The 24,178-nt window shown below is 44.9% G+C and overlaps 1 protein-coding gene across 2 annotated transcripts in view; it reads left to right on the top strand.

The window, feature by feature from the left end:
- Positions 1 to 5,039: 5,039 nt before the first annotated feature.
- LOC139552442 (protein mono-ADP-ribosyltransferase PARP14-like) overlaps positions 5,040 to 24,178 on the top strand; it is a 29,191-nt gene continuing 10,052 nt past the window's right edge. Inside the window, exons 1-12 of one of the 2 annotated variants that reach the window (XR_011670432.1) lie at positions 5,040 to 5,329; positions 5,486 to 5,601; positions 10,129 to 10,156; positions 10,434 to 10,670; positions 10,833 to 11,060; positions 11,264 to 13,869; positions 14,114 to 14,350; positions 21,318 to 21,539; positions 21,694 to 21,838; positions 21,962 to 22,117; positions 22,396 to 22,458; positions 22,694 to 22,879. Coding sequence is in view for 1 of the 2 variants with exons in the window: in XM_071364193.1 (XP_071220294.1) it covers positions 5,131 to 5,329; positions 5,486 to 5,601; positions 10,129 to 10,156; positions 10,434 to 10,670; positions 10,833 to 11,060; positions 11,264 to 13,869; positions 14,114 to 14,350; positions 21,318 to 21,539; positions 21,694 to 21,838; positions 21,962 to 22,117; positions 22,396 to 22,458; positions 22,694 to 22,879 (4,423 nt within the window). In the remaining variant the exon portion in view is untranslated. The remainder of the gene's footprint in view (positions 5,330 to 5,485; positions 5,602 to 10,128; positions 10,157 to 10,433; positions 10,671 to 10,832; positions 11,061 to 11,263; positions 13,870 to 14,113; positions 14,351 to 21,317; positions 21,540 to 21,693; positions 21,839 to 21,961; positions 22,118 to 22,395; positions 22,459 to 22,693; positions 22,880 to 24,178) is intronic. The other variant, XM_071364193.1, reaches the window with a different exon arrangement.

Genomic DNA, 24,178 nt, shown 5'->3' with positions numbered 1-24,178 from the left:
GAGGGCAGCTCATGACTGGAAGGCGGCTCATGACTGGAGGGCGGCTCATGACTGGAAGGCGGCTCCTGACTGGCTGGCGGCTCTGGCAGCTCCTGACTGGCTGGCGGCTCTGGCAGCTCCTGACTGGCTGGCGGCTCTGGCGGCTCCTGACTGGCTGGCGGCTCTGGCGGCTCCTGACTGGCTGGCGGCTCTGGCGGCTCCTGACTGGCTGGCGGCTCTGGCGGCTCCTGACTGGCGGCTCTGGTGGCTCCTGACTGGCTGGCGGCTCTGGCGGCTCCTGACTGGCTGGCGGCTCTGGCGGCTCCTGACTGGCTGGCGGCTCTGGCGGCTCCTGACTGACGGACGGCTCTAGCGGCTCCTGACTGACGGACGGCTCTGACGGCGCTGGGCAGACGGATGGCTCAGATGGCGCTGGGCAGACGGATGGCTCAGATGGCGCTGGGCAGACGGATGGCTCAGATGGTGCTGGGCAGACGGATGGCTCAGATGGCGCTGGGCAGACGGAAGGCTCAGATGGCGCTGGGCAGACGGATGGCTTAGACGGCGCTGGGCAGGCAGGCAGCTCAGACGGCGCTGGGCAGACGAGCAGTGCAGGCGGCGTTGGGCAGACGGCCGACTCTGACCTGCTGAGGCGCACAGTAGGCTTGGTGCGTGGTGCCGGAACTGGTGGTACCGGACTAGAGACACGCACCTCAAGGCTAGTGCGGGGAGCAGGAACAGGGCACACTGAATTCTCGATGCGCACTATAGGCCTGGTGCGTGGTACCGGAACTGGTGGTACCGGGCTGAGGGCACGCACCTCAGGGCGAGTGCGGGGAGAAGAATCAGTGCGTACAGGGCTCTGGAGACGCACAGGAGGCTTGGTGCGTGGTACCGGAACTGGAGGTACTGAGCTGGAGACACGCACCACAGGGCTAGTGCGTGGAACAGGAACAGAGCACACTGGACTCTCGAGGCGCACTATAGGCCTGGTGCGTGATACCGGCACTGGTGGTACCAGGCTGAGGGCACGCACCTCAGGGCGAGTGCGGGGAGAAGGAACAGTGCGTACAGGGCTCTGGAGACACACAGGAGGCTTGGTGCGTGGTGCCGGAACTGGAGGCACTGGGCTGGAGACACGCACTACAGGGAGAGTGCGTGGAGGAGGAACAGGGCTCTGGAGACGCACTGGAAGCCTGGTGCGTGGTGTCGGCACTGATGGTACTGGGCTGGGGCGGGAAGGTGGCGCCGGATATACCGGACCGTGCAGGAGTACTGGCTTCCTTGAGCACCGAGCCTGCCCAACCTTACCTGGTTGAATGCTCCCCGTAGCCCGTCCAGTGCGGGGAGGTGGAATAACCCGCACTGGGCTGTGTTGGCGAACCGGGGACACCATGCGTAAGGCTGGTGCCATGTACACCGGCCCGAGGAGACGTACTGGAGGCCAGATATGTAGAGCCGGCTTCATGGCACTTGGCTCAATGCTCAATCTAGCCCGCCCAGTGCGGGGAGGTGGAATAACCCGCACCGGGCTATGCACACGTACAGGAGACACCGTGCGCTCTTCCGCATAACACGGTGTCTGCCCGTACTCCCGCTCTCCACGGTAAGCATGGGAAGTGGGCGCAGGTTTCCTACCTGCCTTCGCCACACTACCCTTTAGCCCCCCCCCCCCAAGACATTTTTGGGGTTTCTTCACGGGCTTCCAGCCATGCTTCCGTGCTGCCTCCTCATACCACCGATCCTGGGCTTTCGCTGCCTCCATCTCCTCCCGAGAGCGACGATTCTCTCCAACCTTAGCCCAGGGTCCTTCTCCGTTCAATATTTGCTCCCATGTCCACGCGTCCTGTTTTTTTGGCCGCTGCTGCTGGTTCCTCTCACGCTGCTTGATCCTTATTTGGTGGGTGGTTCTGTAACGGCAGTCTACGTCGTCCTCCTCCTCAGACGAGGAGAGGCGAGAAGGATCAGAGGACCAATGTGCAGCGTGGTAATTAGACATAATGATTTATTAAATGAAAACGACGAAACACGAAATAACACTTGAATAATTACAAAATAACAAAAACAAACTAAACAGACCTGAACTTGAGAACTTACATGAAACGAAGAACGCACGAACAGGAACAGACTTAGACAAAACGAAACAGTCCCGTGTGGTAACATATACGGACACGGAAGACAACCACCCACAAACAAACAGTGAGAACAGCCTACCTTAAATATGGTTCTCAATCAGAGGAAACGTCAAACACCTGCCTCTAATTGAGAACCATATCAGGCAACACATTAAACCCAACATAGAAACACAACACATAGAATGCCCACCCCAACTCACGCCCTGACCAACTAAACACATACAAAACAACAGAAAACAGGTCAGGAACGTGACAGCTACACTGTAAACTCTCCTTCCAGACTCACATTGAACATCTCCAACCCAAAATTAAAACTAGAATCGGCTTCCTATTTCGCAACAAATCATCCTTCACTCATGAGCCAAACATACCCTCGTAAAACTGACCATCCTACCGATCCTCGACTTTGGCGATGTCATATACAAAATAGCCTCCAACACTCTACTCAACAAATTGGATGCAGTCTATCACAGTGCCATCCGTTTTGTCACCAAAGCCCCATATACTACCCACCACTGCAACCTGTACACTCTCGTTGGCTGGCCCTCGCTTCATACTCGTCGCCAAACCCACTGGCTCCAGGTCATCTACAAGTATTTTCTAGGTAAAGCCCCGCCTTATCTCAGCTCACTGGTCACCATAGCAGCACCCACCCGTAGCACGCGTTCCAGCAGGTATATCTCACTGGTCACCCCCAAAGCCAATTCCTCCTTTGGCCGCCTTTCCTTACAGTTCTCTGCTGCCAATGACTGGAACAAACTGCAAAAATCACTGAAGCTGGAGACTCATATTGCCCTCACTAGCTTTAAGCACCAGCTGTCAGAGCAGCTCACAGATCACTGCACCTGTACATAGCCCATCTGTAAATAGTTCATCCAACTACCTCATCCCAATACTGTATTTATTTATCTTGCTCCTTTGCACCCCAGTATCTCTACTTGCACATTCATCTTCTGCACATCTATCACTCCAGTGTTTAATTGGTATATTGTAATTATTTCGCCACCATGGCGTATTTATTGCCTTACCTCCCTTATCTTACCACAGTTACACACACTGTATATAGACTTTTTCTACTGTATTATTGACTGTATGTTTGTTTATTCCATGTGTGACTGTGTTGTTGTATGTGTCGAACTGCTTTGCTTTATCTTGGCCAGGTCGCAGTTGTAATTGAGAACTTGCTCTCAAGTAGCCTACCTGGTTAAATAAAGGTGAAATAAAATAAATAAAAATGTATTTTGTGTACAAAAAAAGTACACGAAAGTACACGAAATCGCGTTTGAGGCATGGAATTTATAGTTTGCACATGTCGGCCATATCTTTAGTGTAGTGAACCGGTGTTGTGCCGAAAAGCTCCCCCCTGCCAGAATCCCCCCTTCGCGTGAAGGCGCACGCACTCAATTCTTCATTGCTGAGACATGCTTGAACGCACACGCACTCAATTCTTCATTGCTGAGACATGCTTGAACGCGCACACACTCAATTCTTCATTGCTACGACTTGCTTGTTAGTTGAGATTTCTGATCATGTTAGGCTGCGTTTTATTTTTTATGTCGGTTTGATCGTGGGGAGGCACTAGTAATGTCTGCAGTTTTCAGTTTGGCTATTTGTTTCAAGTGTATTAGTCTATAATTAAATATTTTTGCCAAAATTCGTCATCTCTCCCATGTCTTATTCAGCTAGTAGTTGTTCTGAAATGTTTATTGCTTGCCTACATTTTACTCCCTCCTCTATGTTTCATATAAAACACATACATAAATCATTCATTTCAGTTGCCAATCCTGATGTGAAGTTTGTTCTATAGAAAGTATTTGACTCTAGAAAATAGCCTTGCCGAAATCCTCCCCCCTTCTAATGTCCTTAATCTTGTGGCTAGAGTCAAATACTTTCTGTGGCACACACTACTGGTCAACATGAGCTAGCAAAATGATTCAGAATTGTGCCAGGCCTTGCAGTCCAAAAATAGAAGGGGGGGGAGAGAATTTCAGCAGGCAAGAAAATAGCCTTGCCGAAATCCTCCCCCCTTCTAATTTCCTTAATTTTGAGGCTAGAGTCAAATACTTTCTGTGGCACACATCAGACTCAAATCCTTTCTATAGAACAAACTTCACATCAGGATAGGCAACCGAAATGAATAATTAATGTATGTGTGTTATATTAAACATAGAGGAGGGAGTAAAATGTAGGCAAAAAATAAACATTTCAGAACAGCTACTAGTCGAATAAGACATGGGAGAGATGAGGAATTTTGACAAAGAGATTTATTTATAGACTAATACACTTGAAACAAATAGCCAAAACGAAAACTGCATACATTACGAGTGCCTCCCCGCGATCAAACCGTCATAAAATATAAAATGAAACGCAGCCTAACGTGATCAGAAATCTCAAATAGCAAGCAAGTCGCAGCAATGAAGAATTGAGTGCGTGCGCGTTCACGCGAATGGGGGGGAGAATTCAGGGAGGAGCTTTTCGGCACAACCCCGGGACGAAAGTAACACTTTTAGTTCTTTCCTAATTACTAAGAGGTTGATAGATCTTTCCCCGTTGAGCTATCCAGTACCCCAAAGGCTCTGTAGACAGGTGCAAAAGTTATAGCACCATTTTTGAAACACATGTCCCAATGGCCATGTACATTGGGACATCTAGGACCTTAATTTCTGTCTATGATCAAGTTCACTCTCTCAGAGAGCATTACCTAACATTCGTTATTTTTGTTAATTATGACATTGTGAAGCAGTTGAAAATATAATGCAACATCGTTTCCATTCGCCATTTTTTTTAAGCAAAACGTTCGAAAGTTAAACACTCTACTTGAAAAGTATAGGCCAATAGGTTTATATGCCCCAATAATGTTTTATAACCTTACCGCCTACTCATATAAGGCGTTGTTATATGATCAGTAGGTCCACTGTACACATGATTTCCTCCTCAACCGAGCCTGAAACGAAAGTGAAACAGTGGATGCAGTGAAAGAATAGGACGACGCGTTTCATACCCAAACAGTCTTCGCATGAGGGGAGAAACGATGGATGAATATCCTTATCCCATCACTGTAGACGTCAGTTGGACAAACTCGGTCTCTAAAGGGATACAGAACAAGCTTCAGATTTATTTTCAAAGTAAAAAGAAGTCGAGTGGAGGGGACTGCTTGGTGCACTACGAGGATCAACGCTCCACTAGAGCAACTGTTTATTTCAAATCTGAGGATGGTAAGCAGATCACCACGAATTAAGATTTGTATCGTATAGTTGTCATTTTCTAGCCTACTGTAGGATATCATAATAGTGAAATAATGTTAACCGTAAATATGTACAAGTGACTTCCAGTAAAGTGACGTGTGCATGATGTCGCATTTGCCTCCACAGTCAGGGAAAGGGTTCTATCGAGAGATAACCATGAAATGACTGTAGACAATGAAACTGTGAAGTTGCGATTGTCATCATCATCGGGGGAAAATCTGAAAGAGGCTTGCTCTCCGTCGGTGAGTAGTCTATATGAATAGCTGCAACTGTTGGATTGTTGACTTTCTGTGAAATCAAATGTACGAACGTCTGCTATCAACGGTGTTGAGGCCTTCCCATTCCAGCTACAGTTGTCCGGATTCGACCTAGCTTGTTCTGTCATGCGCCACTTTTACTGCAGCCAATCAGAGATAAATGCGCGTATTCGTTGCCGTGCCCAGATTTGTCATGTATTTGTCTCATACAGTTTGTCTAAAGATAAATAAGGATTGTTGTAACAGACTGCTATCTTTAGTTGTAAGCAGTGTTAAAGTAAAGTTTCCACATGAATGTCAACTAACATCATAATTAGGCCTACATGTACTCAGTGGTGTTGTAGTGCTATTCTTTTAGGTGCGGGAGCCAAATATTTTTAAATGATATCATCATTTCTCAATCAACGTTTCTACCAACAGATGTAGCCCATTGAATATCATTATAGAATTTGGATAAAATGCATCCTCCTCTAAAATAATACCTAAAAGAAGAAATAAAATATAATACATTTCACTGCACCTATCTGTTGTATGTGACAGTAAAAATATCACTGTCAATAGTGAAGTCTAATTCTTCATGATCTATTGGTGAAATGTCCAAACTCCATCTGCATTTCAACCATTTGATCTCAATCAGTTTAATTGGAATATGCACTTAGATTTTCATGAATTACTGTTTTGTGAGTGAATTAGAACATTTACATTGTAGTCCAGCGACTTAAAGGAGCATTCTGGGTTAAGTGCCTTGCTCAGGGCACATCGGCAGATATTTTCACCTAGTCGGTTCTGTGATTTGAACCAGCAACCTTTCAGTTACTGGTCCAACGATCTTAACCGCTAGGCTATCTGCCGATGGTGTTACAAACTATTAACCTTTCTTGTATTTTGTTTCAATCGAAGCATAGGCTATCCTACTTAGTGGCACGAGCTGTTGAGTTTTGACCGCTTTAGAACAAAAAAATGTGAAGCTTCAGCGAGCATCCTATAACCTCATAAGATATGACCGAGGTGTTTTTTGTGTAACAGTAATTTAGGCCTATTACTGTGCTATATGCTATTATATTTGATTCTGTTATGTAAAATACAAATTATTCATTAGGCCTGTGTGATCTTTCAAGACAGGTTGCCACTGCAGTTCTTAATTTGAGTCAGATCCTTCCATTCCGGAACCTATTTGGCTGAATCCGGTACCTTTGGTGGCATGAGAATAGTTTTTCACTTTTAGCAATGTAAAAATGTGAATAAAAGCGATTTTAAAGTTTATTTGAGTTGCCTCTTCGTTAATTGAACTTTCCAAAAGTTTACTAAGGGTTGGTAACAGGCTGATTTGGTCGGCTGTTTGAGCCAGTAAAGGGTCCTTTGCTATTCTTGGGTAGCGGAATGACTATCATCCAAGTCGTCAGACCCAGGTGGCTTGTCTTTGTTGATAAACAACAGTCTGTTCACCTTTTCCACACTCACTTTACAGAATTCATATCATTGGGTGAGTCAGTGAAACTGGAAAGCATTCTTAGGACTCATTTCTTCCTCATATTGTGGCCTACAATATGGGTCCCCACACACCTATCCTAGGCTGTATCCAGGCTGTATTTTAATTGACCCTTTATTTAACTAGGCAAGTCAGTTAAGAACAAATTCTTATTTTCAATGACAGCCTAGGAACAGTGGGTTAACTGCCTTGTTCAGGGGCAGAACAACAGATTTTTACCTTGTCAGCTCGGGGATTCGATCGTGCAACCTTTCAGTTACTAGTGCAACTCTCTAACCACTAGGCTACCTGCGTATCACAACCAGCCGTGATTGGGAGTCCCATAGGGTGGTGCACAATTGGCACAGCGTCATCCTGGTTTGGCCGGTGTAGGCCGTCATTTTAAATTAGAATTTGTTCTTAACTGACTTGCCTAGCTAAATAAGGTTAAATTAAAGGCCGTCATTGTCAATAAGAATTTGTTCTTAACTGACTTGCCTAGCTAAATAAGGTTAAATTAAATAAAAAATAGGCTATTGCTGGATTCAAGACAAGGTCGTTTTTATTTATCTAAGATTCTCAGTGTGTTGGTGTCAAAGTAGCCGTTAGATCATTCGTGCGGTATTAGGTATGAAAAAATATTCTGCCAGTCTCCAGTCGTGTAAAATGACATAGAATTGCATGAAATGCATTTAGAAAATGCAAATTTTTTCCTAGAACCTAGGCTACTAAAAATGTTCCCCATGTGTGCCACTTCTGTAAGTACCTCTACTCTACTGTGCTATGCCACTATCCAAATGTGATGATATGAATGTAATGCTTTATTATAAAGGGGATTGTTTTTTTCTCATGCGTTCCGGTACCTCAAAGCTCCCCAGGTCACCACCCTCTCTTGCTCAATTGTTCCGGCACCTCCTGATTTACAAATTTAGCACTGCAGGCTACACTAGGACGGGGCAAGTTCATAGTGTGATGTTCATAGTGCGTTGTACATGAGTCTCAAGTCAAAAACAAATGTTTTGAGGACAGCTGTTTTAGCAACCCCTCATAGAGTTTTCTGTATGTGTCTGTTCTTGTTAAGTCAGATTTGGCCCACTCAGAGTGAGCGCAGAGCGTGTTAGAAAAGGAAAGAGCTCGGCACCCAGCACAATCCCAATACTCGCCCTACTTTTGCCACTTGTTGCTGCAGTTTGGCAGCGCACTCAGCAAGTTGGTTACCTCTAGGCTGCTATACATATTTATTTGGTTTGTCATTCTATCGTTTTCCATTGAATTTTTGTGGTAATTAAATATAATTTATTTAGAATTTATCCAAATTAATTTTCCAGATTTTTCTTTTACCAGCTTAATGTGATTATGGTCTTTTTTGACCAAAACCAAAATCCAAGCAAGCAGCTGGCCAGTGCATTCGGAAAGTATTCAGACCCCTTCCCTTTTTCCACATTTTGTTACGTTACAGCCTTATTCTAAAATGTATTAATTTATTTTTCCCCTCATCAATCTACACACATTACCTCATAATGACAAAGCGAAAAAAGGTTTTTAGAAATGTTTGCAAATGTATAAAAAATATTCAGACCCTTTGCTACGAGACTCGAAGGTGCATCCTGCTTCCATTGATCATCCTTGAGATGTTTTCTATACCTTGATTGGAGTCCACCTGTGGTAAATTCAATTGATTTGACATGATTTGGAAAGGCACACACCTGTCTATATAAGGTCCCACAGTTTACAGTGCAGAGCAAAAACAAAGCCATGAGGTTGAAGGAATTGTCCGTAGAGCTCCGAGACAGGATTGTGTCGAGGCACAGATCTCGGGAATGATACCAAAACATTTCTGCAGCATTGAAGGTCCCCAAGAACACAGTGGCCTCCATCATTCTTAAATGAAATAAATTTGGAACCACCAAGATTCTTCCTAGAGCTGGTCGCCTGCCAAACAGCAATCGGGGGAGTAGGGCAACCTTATCTGCAACACTCCACCAACCAAGCCTTTATGGTAGAGTGGCCAGACGGAAGCCACTCCTCAGTAAAAGGCACATGACAGCCTGCTTGGAGTTTGCCAAAAGGCACCTAAAGGACTCTCAGACCATGATATTATCTGGTCTGATGAAACCAAAATTGAACTTTTTGGCCTGACTGCCAAATGTCACATCTGGAGGAAACCTGGCACCATCCCTACGGTGAAGCACGGTGGTGGCAGCATCATGCTGTGAGGATGTTTTTCAGCGGCAGGGACTGGGAGACTAGTCAGGATCGAGGGAAAGATGAATGGAGCAAAGTACAGAGAGATCCTTGATGAAAACCTGCTCCAGAGCGCTCAGGACCTCGGACTGGGGCGAAGGTTCACCTTCCAACAGGACAACAACCCTAAGCACACAGCCAAGACAACGCAGGAATGGCTTCGGGACAAGTCTCTGAATGTCCTTGAGTGGCCCAGCCAGAGCCCAGACTTGAACTCGATCCAACATCTCTCGAAAGACCTGAAAATAGCTGTGCAGCAACAGTCCCAATCTAACCTGACAGAGTTTGAGAGGATCTGCAGAGAAGGTGTAGGTGTGCCAAGCTTGTAGCGTCTTACCCAAGAAGACTCAAGGCTGTAATCGCTGCCAAAGGTGCTTCGACAAAGTACTGAGTAAAGGGTCTGAATACTTATGTAAATGTGATATTTAAGTTTTTTATATTTTAATACATTTGCAAAAATTTCTAAAAATATGTTTTTGCTTTGTCATTATGGGGTATTGTGTGTAGATTGATGAGGGTCAAAATACTTAATCCATTTTAGAATAAGGCTGTAACGTAACAAAATGTGGAAAAAGTCAAGAGGTCTGAATACTTTACGAATGCTCTGTATGCAAGATTTTACTTCTGGTTTAACAGAGATTAACTGTAGGCTAAATTTGTGCTGTCTTGGCCCGACAGGATAATACATTATGATGGATAATACATAATTTTTATGGCTACTATTAAAGAGCATACTTGTAAAGTTGCCCATTGGTTAACTATTTGACATATACATTTGGTTTGTTTTGCTTGTTTTCCAGCTTGGTGCTACAAGCAATGAATTGTCAGGTAACATCTTTTCCTTGCTTCTGTGGTGACTAGACAGAACAGATCAGACTTGTTGATGCATTCCCTTGACCTAATATTATTATATTGAATGTTTTGCCTAATACATTCCATAATAATCCTTATTGGCGTATCATTAGACAGTGTTTCAAAATGCAGCCTTATCAGGTCATATCTCCTTGTAAATTTGTCGTAGGCAGAAATGTGCCAATGAAGTCAGAGAAAGGTGAAATTATGAATGAGGTTATTGGATATGAATATCTAGTGTGTTTAATCCCAGATGTGTCAAGTGAAGCACAGGAAGATCCCAACTCTGAGAGTTTGCCTGGAGAGGGAGGTGGAGCTGAGGTGTCTCCTCAGAGCTCTGCTGTGGTGCTGGAGAGAGTTCCTGAGAGCATGTCGAGAGACTTGCTGTTGTTGCTGGTGGAGACCCTCTCTGGCCTGGAGGAAGACAACTTCTCACTGGAGGTCATCATTGAGACAAACAGAGCTGTTGTGACCTTCAATAATCCCAATGGTTGGTCACTATTTCAAATTATCGATTTTTTTCAACAAAAAAACAAACAATGAATTTTACTTTTGAAGTATTATAAAACAGATCTCTCCCTCACACGAAGGGATCATAATTTCAAGAACTGTTGTGCATGATATTAATGATATGATTGCTGTCTGTCTTCAGATGTGGAGCGTTTCCTCACTGAGAGCAAGAGCAACAAGAGTTTCCAGAAGCAGGGTATGATTGGCCGGTTGCTAGAGAGGTGCCAGAGTGTGAGAGTGGAGAACCTGACCTCCAACATACCTGAAGATATGCTGGAGCTCTACTTTGAGAAGTGGGCTGGCCCAGCAAAGAACATCACTGTGTTTCGTGAGGAACAGGCAGCCATTGTCACCTTCCATGCACCAGAAGGTAATACCTGCTGTTTGAATTAGCTGTTTAATTAAATAAATGTTAATCAATTTGTTTATTTGGTCATCTATTACTCTCTATTATAAGAAGAATGTAGCCTTGCTATTCTGTTGCTGCAGCAGTCTCTTGGCCTCAAACAGAAATATTCTGTTTGGCCCTCATTTCATGCTATGAAAGACAGTCCGTTATCTATGTCGTTTCAGTTGTGGAAACCACTCTAAATAAACATCATGTAATTGGCAAAGTCCCAGTCAACGTGTATCCATACTACGAGTCCTTGGGCACTGCCTTGTATGGAAAGGAGAGGCCAATGTGGAAGATGCCTGACCCTTTCATAGAGTGTGTGCATTCTGCTGTATGGAAATTCCTCTCCATGAAGAGACAGTTTTCCCGCATCACTGACCAGATGAAGGCTCACTTCTGTCAAGTAAACATGGATACTCCTGAGGTTAAACTCAGTCCTTTGCCAACCCTGCTAAGGCAGAAAGGACTAACAAGCGAATATGTAGACGAATGGAAACAGAATGCCTCGATTGTCTTCCGTGACATCATGGCCCAATATGCTGTGTTTGAGTGTTTTGCAAGTGCCCCAGCATGGAAGGCAGTGGAGAAAGAAGTCCGCTCGGTGGTGAAAGAGGATGCTGTCCTAGCTATGGATGCCTCCAAAGGGTCTCTGACAGTTGCAGGTCGGGCCGAAGACACGAAGCGACTCAGGGGGCTGGTGGAAGACCTCATGCAGAGGGCCATGAGTCGGATAGAGAGGCAGAGGGACGGCGTCTCGGAGGAGATGGACGTGTCCCCTGCCATGTTCTATATCCTGCAGCAGGAAGGACTTCGGAAGCGCGCAGCAGACGAAGCCCCAGAGATGGGTTTTTCTTACAGAGACGACACCAAGAAGTTGGTTCTCTCAGGTCTTGTTGCAGAGGTGTACAAGGTGAAGAACTGGATCCTGGAGAGGGAGCTCAAGATGAATAAGAAGCAGCTGAAGCTGGACCCTTACCTCCTGGACTTCCTGCTGTCAGTGGACAGTATGGAGATGTCACAGGACCTGTTCACGTCCCGGGGCATCAACGCTGTGTACAGAGTGGAGGGTGGAGAGGTACTTCTGACTGGCAGCTCAGACAGAGCCTTGGCTGATGCAGAGCAGAGGTTGAAGACTGCCCTGTCCCTGCAGAGCCTTATGGTGGAGGATCAGGAGGTGCTGAGAAAGCCTGAGTGGAAGGATCTTAACCACCAGCTGGTGGATGCCTACAACTCCCTAAAGAAAAGAACGGTGGTGATAAAGCTTCACCCAGAGAACAGAGACAGAATCATTGTGTCTGGCTTCCTGGACCCGGTCAGAGAGGTCAGCAACAGTCTACGGGACTTTGTTGAAAACTACTCACGAGTCGAAGAGGCTGTCCGTGTCAAGTCCTGTGCCGTGGTTAAATTCATCCAGGAGAACAAATCCCAGGACTGGGAACATTTTGCCAAGCGTGATGAGGTGAATGTCCACTTTGACCCCAGAAGGCCCAAAATTGTCCTTTCTGGAGCCCGTCTCTACGTCAAGAAGGTCAAAGAGAACTTTCAGAAGATGGTAGCACCTATCTGCACTGATGAGCTCACCATCATGAAGCCTGGAGCAAGGAAGTACTTCCAAGAGAAGGGAAGAATGTTTGTTTCCATGGCGATGAAGGAGTACGGCTGTGTGGTGCTGCTGCAGGAAGACTACATGCTGGAGGAAGAAGAGGGCGATGATGAAGATGAGGAGGAAGGGTTTGGCCCGTCATCCTGCTGTGAGGTGAGGACACCCAATGGAATCCTGGTCTCCGTCAGTAAGGCTGACATCTGCAAGTTCAAAGTGGACGCAGTAGTCAACGCAGCCAATGAAGACCTGCAGCATATTGGAGGCCTGGCTTTAGCACTACTCAAGGCTGCTGGTCCACGGCTGCAGGAGCTCAGTGATCAACATGTCCGTAATAACCGCCGACTGCAACCAGGAGACGCCATTGTGACAGATGCAGGCAATCTGCCCTGTAAGTATGTGGTCCATGCGGTTGGTCCACGGTTCACAGACTTTGACCAGCGAACAGCCATACAGCGTCTGAAACAAGCTGTGAATGAGAGCCTGAGGGAGGCTGCGAAGGTTAACTGCTCAACTGTTGCCGTCCCGGCCGTCAGCTCTGGGATATTTGGCTTTCCTCTGAACCTGTGCACTGAGACCATTGCTGTGGCAGTGCGTGACTACTGTGAGAACCTGAGGGGTCAGACCTCCCTGACTGAGATTCACCTGGTGGACAACAGTGACAACACTGTGAGAGCCCTGGCCAGCGCTGTCCAGAAAACATTCAATGACCTGCACCCAAAAATGACCATGCCTCCGCAGGGTGCACATAGGGGAAGTGGACAACGGGGAAGAGGACAACATAGTTACGGACATCAAGGAACTGGATATCAGAGACAGCCACCATGGGGACATGGGCAGTGGGAACATGGCAGAAGAGGTAGAGGAGAAGGTAGAGGTAGAGGGGGAGCAGAAGGTAGAGGTAGAGGGGGAGCAGAAGGTAGAGGTAGAGGGGGAGGAGAAGGTAGAGGAGGATGTGGAGGTAGAGGAGGAGGTAGAGGTAGAGGAGGACATGGAGATAGGGGAGGAGGAGTTAGCGAAAGCGGAACTCAAAGAAATTATCATGAAAACCAAGAGGAGCAGAGGAGAGAGTATGGCCAAGAGAGGAAGTTTGAGGGGGCAGGAAGTGGGGAAATCCTACAGACCAATCGCACACAAGAGGGTCTGAAGATCATTCTGAGGAAGGGAAATATCCAGGAGGAATATGTGAGTACACATACCGTAGTTATCAGAGCACCAAGTAAACGATTGTTGTATAATACATGTATTATAAGTAGTACATCAGATAACCCAGAGTATAAGATGTATAATTTGTTTACCTTTCATTCTACTCTTCTTTATCTGGAATGACAGCTGTCTTGTAGAAGTCATAATTTATGTTTGAAAAGAAATACGCAGCTGTTCCCTTCTCGCTTCATGAATGATTGGTCATTTGTTTTGACACCTCTAGTCTGAGGGCATCGTCAACACCATCTCTGAGGATTTGGACCTGAGTAAAGGTGCTGTGTCCAATGCTATCCTAAAGGCAGCCGGTCCTGGGCTCCAATCAGCAGCCACAGATGAGGCTCGCGCCATCAGATTGGCCTATGGTGACGTTGTGGTCACCGACGGTTACAACCTGCGATGTCAGAGGGTGATCCATACTGTCTGCCCCCATTGGGACCAGGGAGCTGGTTCAGCAGAGAAGGTAAGCTATGAGTTATTGACAGTGTTTAATTTGTAAATCGGGAGGTCCCGTAACACGAGTGAGTGAGTACACATAGTGAGTGAGAATGCTGTTCATTGACTACAGCTCAGCGTTCAACACCATAGTGCCCACAAAGCTCATCATTAAGATAAGGACCCTGGGACTAAATACCTCCCTCTGCAACTGGATCCTGGACTTCCTGACGGGCCGCCCCCAGGTGGTAAGGGTAGGCAACAACACATCTATTACGCTGATCCTCAATACTCTGACCCCTTAGTGTTGTGTGCTTAGTCCCCTCCTGTACTCCATGTTCACCCACTGGGTGGCCAAGACCGACTCCAACACCATCATTAAGTTTGCTGACGACACAACAGTGGTAGGCCTAGTCCCTGACAACAATGAGGCAGCCTATTGGGAGGAGGCAGGAGACCTGGCAGTGTGGTGCCAGGACACAACCTCTCCCTCAATGTGAGCAAGACAAAGGAGCTGATCATGGATTATAGGAAAAGGAGGGCCGAACAGGCCCCCATTAACATTGACGGGGCTGAAAGTGGAGTGGGTCGAGAATTTCAAGTTCCTTGTTGTCCACATCACCAACGAACTATTATGGTCCAAACACACCAAGGCAGTTGTGAAGAGGGCACGACAACACATTTTTCCCCTCAGGAGACTGAAAAGATTTGTCAGATTCCAAAAAGTTATACAGCTGCACCATCGAGAGCATCCTGACCGGTTGCATCAACGCCTGGTATGGCAACTGCTCGGCCTCTGACCGCAAGGCACTACAGAGGGTAGTGCATAGGGCCCAGTAAATCACTGGGGCCAAGCTTCCTGCCATCCAGGACCTATAGACTAGGCGGTGTCAGAGGAAGGCCCAAAAAAGTGTCAAAGACTACAGTCACTACAAGTCATAGACTGTTCTCTCTGCTACCACACGGCAAGCGGTTTCGGAGTGCCAAGTCTAGGACCAGAAGGCTCCTTAACAGCTTCTACCCCCAAGCCCTAAGACTGCTGAACAATTAATGTTTTCACACTGCTGCTACTCGCGCTGTTTATTATCGACTCATAGTCACTTTACAAATTACCTCGACTAACCTGTTTCCCTGCACATTGACTCAGTACCGGTACCCCCTGTATATAGCCTCGTTATTGCTATGTAATTTACTTGTGTTACTTTTAGATTATTAATATTTTTTACCTTTTATTTAGTAGATACTTTCTTAACTCTATTTCTTAACCTCTCTGCGGTACGGATCCCTTTAGCGGGATCATTTTCCTAAACAACCGCTGAATTGCAGGGCGCAAAATATTACTAAAAATATTTATAATCATGCAATCACAAGTGAAATATACCAAAACACAGCGTAGCTTGTTGTTAATCCACCTATCGTGTCAGATTTTGAAAATATGCTTTACAGCGAAAGCAATCCAAGCTTTTGTGAGTGTATCAATCAATGCTAGAACAGCTAGCCCCAAATTAGCATGGTCACGAAAGTCAGAAAAGCAATAAAATGAATCGCTTACCTTTGATAATCTTCGGATGTTTGCACTCACGAGACTCCCAGTTACACAATACATTTTATTTTTGTTCGATAAATATTACTTTTATAACACAAAAACGCCATTTGGGTTGCGCGTTATGTTCAGAAAACTACAGCCTCGTTCCGTTCGACGTAAATTCCAAAAAGTATCCGTAATGTTCGTAGAAACATGTCAAATGTTTTTTATAATCAATCCTCAGGTTGTTTGTAACATACATAATCAATAATATTTCTACCGGACCGTAACCTATTCAATAAAAGAGAGAAAGAAAATGGAGAGCTACCCCTCTCGCGCGCAAGAACTAATCAAAGGACACTTGACTAGTTTTGAAAAATCTCGCTCATTTTTCTAAATAAAAGCCTGAAACTATGTATAAATCCTGGTCACAGCCTGAGGAAGCCATTGGGAAAGGAATCTGGTTGATACCCCTTTAAATGGAAGAAAGACGGGAAATGAAACACAGATTTAAAAAAATTAAATAATAATAATAATAATAATATCCCTTCCGGGTTAGATTTCCTCAGGTTTTCGCCTGCAAAATACGTTTTGTTATACTCACAGACAATATTTTGACAGTTTTGGAAACTTTCGAGTGTTTTCTATCCTAATCTGTAAATTATATGCATATTCTACGATCTGGACCTGAGAAATAGTCCGTTTACCTTGGGAACGTTATTTAAAAAAGAATCATAATAAATAAATCTGACCCCTAGCGTCAAGAAGTTAAACTGCATTGTTGGCTAAGGTCTTATAAGTAAGCATGTGACAAATACAATTTGATTTGGGGGGGGGGGGGCACTGAGGTGCCGGAGCACATTGAGAAAAAACGTGTCAAACACAACGTAGCAGCGCAGCAGACAGAGTAAACAGCCAAGTACAGTAGCCTACTGTCTATGTTGGTGAAACGGACAGCACTCTCCAAGGTGCTGATTAATTCAAATCATTTTAGACATCACTACAGTATGCCCACATACTCGAATATAGCTGCGGGGCTTACGCAAGTCCGGATTTCTTATAGCCTAATCTTCTAGACATTGATGTACAGCACATATGTCAGAGTCAAGGCCCGCGGGCCACATCCGGCCCGCGAGAAGGTTTTTTACGGCCCCTGGGATGATCTTGATTTATTATTAGAACCGGCCCGCAGACCGCAGCAAGCCGGCAGCCCGCAGATCTTTTACACGCACCAATACTACATTTCCCACAATGCAACGGTGACGCACCGAGCAGTAGGCTGCTTCATTTCAATATTTATTGGCACAGCAGTCGTCAGCATCACAGTAAAATTAACTTTCAGATACCCATCAAAAATGGCAAAACGGAAGGTGGACACTGAGAACCGGGGGTTTCAAACAAGGTGGGAGTCGGAGTATATGTTCACGGAGGTAGCTGGAAAACCTGTGTGTCTTCTGTGTGGAGAAAGTGTGGCGGTACTGAAAGAGTATAATCTGAGACGACATTATGAAACGAAACACGCGGACAAAAACAAGAATATGGACATGGAACAAAGGCTACAAAAGGCAGAGGAATTAAAACGAGGCCTCAAATCTCGACAGGCTCTGTTCAAAAAAGCCAAATCACAAGGCCAGGCTGCTGTCAAGGCCAGTTTTATTTTGGCAGAAGAGATCGCTAAATCAGCCCGGCCATTTACGGAGGGGGATTTCATCAAAAACTGCATGATTAAAGTTTGTGACGAAGTTTGCCCAGAAAAAAGGCAACTCTTTTTAAATGTGAGTCTGAGCAGAAACACCATTGCCGAGAGAGTAGACCAGTTGTCCATCAATCTAAAAGAGCAGCTTGTGAAAAAGGGAAAAGATTTCATTGCATATTCCTTGGCTGTGGATGAGAGCACCGACATTTCTGACATTGCCCAGTTGTCAATTTTCATCCGCGGAGTGGACTCCAGCCTAAGCGTGACAGAGGAGTTTTTGGCTTTACGTCCTATGCATGGCACAACTACGGGGCATGATTTGTATGAAGAGGTGTCAAGATGTGTAAATGAGATGGAGCTGCCTTGGGAAAAACTCGTGGGTTTGACAACCGACGGAGCACCTGCGATGTGTGGACACAGGAGCGGACTGGTGGCGAAGATACGGGAAAAGATGCAAGAGGAAAACGCGACAGGTGAGCTGACAGCTTATCATTGTATCATACACCAGGAAGCGTTGTGCGGTAAAGCCTTGAAAATGGAGCATGTAATGAGCATCATCACGCGCACAGTTAACTTTATCAGAGCCAAAGGTTTGAATCACCGCCAGTTCAAGGCATTTCTGACGGAGTTAGAAACGGAGCATGGTGATTTGCCTTATCACACAGAGGTGCGATGGCTAAGCCAGGGAAAGGTGCTTCAAAGATGTTTCGAGCTTCGTGAGGAGATTTGTCTGTTCTTGGACAGCAAAGGGAAAGACACAACACAACTCCGAGACGAAATGTTTCTGTGTGAAATGGCTTTTCTGTGTGACATTACGAGTCATCTGAATGCAATGAACTTGCAGCTGCAGGGTCGGGATCATGTCATCTCTGATATGTACAGTACAGTGAAGGCATTTAAAACCAAACTGACTCTGTGGGAGACGCAGATGCGGAAAGAAAATTTGAGCCACTTTCCCAGCTGCCAGACCATGAAAGAGAAGCTCTCTACCAGTGCGTTCCCGAGCGCACAGTTGGCTGATAAAATAGGTATGCTTGCCGCTGACTTTCGACGCCGATTTGCTGACTTTGAAGCACAAAAAAGCAGGTTGGAACTGCTCGGTAACCCATTTGCTGTTGACGTGGAAAGCTCACCACCAAACCTCCAAATGGAGTTGATTGACCTCCAATGCAATGATGCACTGAGGGCAAAATATGCGGCAGTGGGTGCTGCGGAGTTCGCCCGTTTCCTCCCCGACACAATGCCCCAGCTGCGCATCCAGGCTGCTCAAACGTTGTCTATGTTTGGCAGCACATACCTGTGTGAACAACTGTTTTCTTTGATGAACCTGAACAAAACATCACACAGAAGTCGACTTACTGCTGAACACCTCCACTCAATTCTGAGGATTTCCTCAGCTCAGAGCCTTACCCCGAACATTGATGAACTTGTGGAAAAGATGGGACACCACCAAGTATCACCCTCAACCTCAAACAAGTGAACATTACTGTGCAATCACATATTTAGAGTTTTTACTCAGTTCAAGTTTAAAAGTTAAAGTTTAATATTTGTTTTCACTGCATGTTACTTCTCCTTAAACAAAGTGTTGTTTTTGATTAATAGATTTTTGCACTTTATTTTATTGTATTTCAATCCAATTATATTTTAAAAATATTTCAGTTGAGTGGATGATAGAAAATTGCTATTATTGTTTTTTTCTTTGAAGTAAATTTAGCCCACTTTTGCTAAAATAGAAAATATAGGCTACTGATGGTGCCTTGAATACCGGTTTCTTTCATTTAATGTTCATGTTATGGGGATTTTTATATAAAGGAAATTTGTCTTTTGTGTCTGTTGAAAATTAAAGATTACTGACAGAGCCATAAGAAAATATTGCTTTATTTATCTGATCATATTGGAATATATTTGTTAGGTTTTCAGTAGGTTCAATTAGGTTCACTAGACTATATGCGTCATTTAAAAATTTTTCAATGAACATTCGAACAGTCCGGCCCTCGGCTTGTAGCTAAATTTTTTATTTGGCCCTCCGTCCATTTGACTTTGACACCCCTGATGTACAGCAACATTTTTAGACAACACTGCAGAACACCCGTCATATGCACACAAACTCATCTGTGGGGTTCACAAGAACCCAATTTAATATCATTTTCAAGACATCAATGTAGCAGTAGAACAAATATCACAATATCAGAAAATAACTTCGAGTAAAATAAATCTCTGTAGGCTACAGCAGAACACACATATGAGAATATATATGCCTCCTGCCTATGTGATAATATGAAGCACATATTCAGATAACCTTCACAGTACAGAACAAGTTTGTAAAGGAAAAAAATGTCCTACCTTAGTTTTCCAAACCTCCAGCAATGACTCTCCCCATGTCAAGTCCATTTAACTCCTGAGAGTCCATTTCTTGCTCAAAGCCATGAGCGGGCCTGTGGCTGTGACGTTTAGCCTCCTTCTAACGCTGTTCTGAAGACTGGCTGTCGTGTCTATTTTTTCATTTTGAGTGTTAACTATAACCTTTAGCCTCGTCTACAAGGCATGCTGCCACCAAATACACCTTGGTTCGGACATGTTCAAAAGCCTTGTTTCTGAGGGCTCTATGTTGTTTTTTACATCTGAGGATTAGGATGTTAACTTACTGTACATTCCACCCTCTCTGACTAGTTTAATCCCTCCAGTCGTTTCTAGATCCAAGCTCCCTACCTTTTTTCATGTTGTACAGCCCAACTTTGAATTCTGGATGACAAACCAGGGGTTATGTAACCTTTATTTAACTAGGCAAGTCAGTTAAGAACACATTCTTATTTACAATGACTGCCTACCGAGGAAGAGTGGGTTGTGGGTTAACTTGTTCAGGGCAGAACGACATATTTTTACCTTGTCAGCTTGGGGAATCAATCCAGCAACCTTTCGATTACTGGCCCTGGGCTCTCACGACTAGGCTACCTGCTGCCCCATGTGTTTGCTTGTTCTTGAACTGCAAATTGCACCTGATCCTAGCACTTAGTATGTGAATGCACTGCCCCCCTCCCCCAGCTCTCAGTCTTCCTCTCCCTCTGAGTCTGAGTCTCTAGTAGAACTACTAGCTAGTGGAGGTGCCGGTGGTGATGTTTAACTGTTGGGATTAGCAGCGTTGCTAGCTTAGGCATTGCCATCAGGAACAGTTTGCAACTCACTCCTATTGCACTGACAGTTCTTTGGCTCGTTCTGGGTTCAATTCACCATCTTTCTCTAGATTTTTGGACTTGAAAAATTTCATCAAACTCGATTGCCTTTTCTCCCACAATTCAAATTCAGTAGTGAGACGACTAATGTGATTAATGTGATTACGCAAGGACCTCTTCACTAGCTGACCACCACTACCAAGACCTGTGTCGAGATCAGTTACTTACCCCACCCTCCCTCCCCATAACCTTTATGTACAAATAAGAGAGCAGGTCTGGAATCAGTGTGGCAGGAAAGGATGAAGGATCCCCACGCTTTTACATGATGGTCTTTCTGTTGGGCAGGAGAAATAACGAGGAGGCAACTTGATTTAACGCTGATCGCTTTTATTAGAATGTATACAATGCGAACAGTGAAACAATTAATAAACTATGCAGTGAGACGTACTGGATCCGGGCAAATAGGTGCCGGAACAAACCAGGTCAAATCTGAGAGATTCCGGCAGGATCCAGCTCAAATTAAGCACTGGTTATTGAGAGTGGGAGTGCATCGAAAGGTTTTAGTAAAATGTTTCTAAAATTGTCCATGTGTTTGTGATTTAAGATATTGATAACGATGATCAGAGATTGCCTGAGTGAGGCAGAGAAGCATAGGCTGGCATCCCTGTCTTTCCCTGCCATTGGAACTGGGAACATGGGATTCCCTAAGGGCCTGGTGTCCAAGCTTCTTCTGCAGGAGGTCAAAGACTTCAGCCAGAGAAGAAACTCCACACACCTTAAAGAGGTGGCCATCGTGGTCCACCCCAGCGACACCCAAACTGTGGATGTAAGTTTGAAGATGGAAAATGGTTTAAAGGGGGATTCAGTGTTTATCATCACACAGAGGTAGTATTGTTGCATAACCTCACATTTGTCAGTGTGTGTTGTGCTCTTAGATATGTTTGATAAATGCTCCACACTTTTATATCTCCTGTTTACAGTGCTTTATCAGGGAATTCAAAGGTCAGACACACGGGTATACTTGGCAGAGTTCACAAGGTGCCGGCCAATCACAACATCCCAAATCCTATGTTGACCAATCACAACATCCCAAATCCTATGTTGGCCAATCACAGCAGCCCTCTGGTAAGCTTAATTCACAGCCTTCAAAGTCTCCCCAAAAATGTTCAGCCATTGAGACCCTGCTGCCTCTTTAGAGCGTGTCTGTTTCCACAGAACCCCCTTGTCTAAACATGTTATTTTCATTAGGCGCAGGCTTCTTTGGACAGGTGTCATCCCCTTCTCTGGGTGTGTACAGCATGCAGATGGGTCACATTACTTTTGAAGTGTCATCAGGAGACATCACCAAAGAGACCAGTGACGTCATTGTCAACTCCTCCAATAAGGACTTTAACCTCAAATCAGGTGACTTGTACCTCTGACAATAGCATAGGTGTAGTAACTAATGTTTCATGTTTATGAGGCTACTAAAACAAATACTAAGGAACACCTTATAAGGATGTTTAACATGTACACATCTGAAATGTTAGAAATCCAAATGAACAGTGTTTACAGCTACACAATCAGGAAGCAAGCTAAATCCCATACACCCATACACCCCCACAGACACACAACTTATTTAATGGTTAAATTGTTGACTTAAAATAAAGAGCCATATTGTACTAATGTCTTTTTTTCTTCAGGTGTATCCAAATCCATTTTAGAAGGAGCTGGATTGAAGGTGGAGTTGGAGTGCTCAGAGATTGGTGTGTATCCATGTCCTTGAGTCAACATATACTGTAGTCATGTTACTGGTCAAGGAGACTGGTTGTCATGTTGGATATGAATGAGATGACATGTCAGTACTGTTTGATACTGTCTGGTAAAAGTCTAAAGTCAGTTTCTATACCATGAGTTCTACAACACTGGTGTGCATTGATTGTACAATTTAGTAACTTAGATTCTTGACATCTAAACCTTTCCTTTTATGCTTTTCTACAGTCAAATCCCCAAGCTTCCAACCATGCAGGATGATCGTGACATCAGCAGGATCTCTCCCATGCAAACACATCATGCACATTGTGGGACAGAATGACCCTGAGATCATTAAAGAGACTGTGTACAATGTTCTCAAGAAGTGTGAGGAGCGAAAGTTCACCTCAGTGTCCTTCCCAGCGCTTGGAACAGGTACTCTGCTTTAATGGTCTTTATTGGAATACACTGTCTTGTGTAGTTGCATGTCTTTATTGTACTTGTTGCCTGTTCTGTTGTGTTCTTTGTTTCTACCGTGAGGTTGTAAAGTGGCCATATGCTTTGCTTCCATGTGCTCTGAAAGGGACTACCTGCTACTCATAATGACGACCTGCTCCTCATAATGACGATCTGCTCCTCATAATGACGACCTGCTCCTCATAATGACGACCTGCTACTCATAATGACGACCTGCTACTCATAATGACGACCTGCTACTCATAATGACGACCTGCTCCTCATAATGACGACCTGCTCCTCATAATGACGACCTGCTCCTCATAATGACGACCTGCTACTCATAATGACGACCTGCTCCTCATAATCAATTTTTCAATCAATCAATTTTATTTTATATAGCCCTTCGTACATCAGCTAATATCTCGAAGTGCTGTACAGATACCCAGCCTAAAACCCCAAACAGCTAGTAATGCAGGTGTAGAAGCACGGCCTGCTCCTCATAATGACGACCTGCTCCTCATAATGACGACCTGCTCCTCATAATGACGACCTGCTACTCATAATGACGACCTGCTCCTCATAATGACGACCTGCTCCTCATAATGACGACCTGCTACTCATAATGACGACCTGCTCCTCATAATGACGACCTGCTCCTCATAATGACGACCTGCTACTCATAATGACGACCTGCTCCTCATAATGACGACCTGCTCCTCATAATGACGACCTGCTACTCATAATGACGACCTGCTCCTCATAATGACGACCTGCTACTCATAATGACGACCTGCTACTCATAATGACGACCTGCTCCTCATAATGACGACCTGCTCCTCATAATGACGACCTGCTCCTCATAATGACGACCTGCTACTCATAATGACGACCTGCTACTCATAATGACGACCTGTTCCTCATAATGACGACCTGCTCCTCATAATGACGACCTGCTCCTCATAATGACGACCTGCTCCTCATAATGACGACCTGCTACTCATAATGACGACCTGCTCCTCATAATGACGACCTGCTACTCATAATGACGACCTGCTCCTCATAATGACGACCTGCTCCTCATAATGACGACCTGCTACTCATAATGACGACCTGCTACTCATAATGACTACCTGCTACTCATAATGACGACCTGCTACTCATAATGACGACCTCCTACTCATAATGACGACCTGCTCCTCATAATGACGACCTGCTACTCATAATGACGACCTGCTCCTCATAATGACGACCTGCTACTCATAATGACGACCTGCT

Source organism: Salvelinus alpinus, chromosome 24 (assembly GCF_045679555.1).
Source record: "Salvelinus alpinus chromosome 24, SLU_Salpinus.1, whole genome shotgun sequence".
NCBI classification, from domain to species: domain Eukaryota; kingdom Metazoa; phylum Chordata; class Actinopteri; order Salmoniformes; family Salmonidae; genus Salvelinus; species Salvelinus alpinus.
The sequence above is the reverse complement of the archived record's forward strand: the minus strand, read 5'-3'. Positions and strand labels throughout refer to the sequence as shown.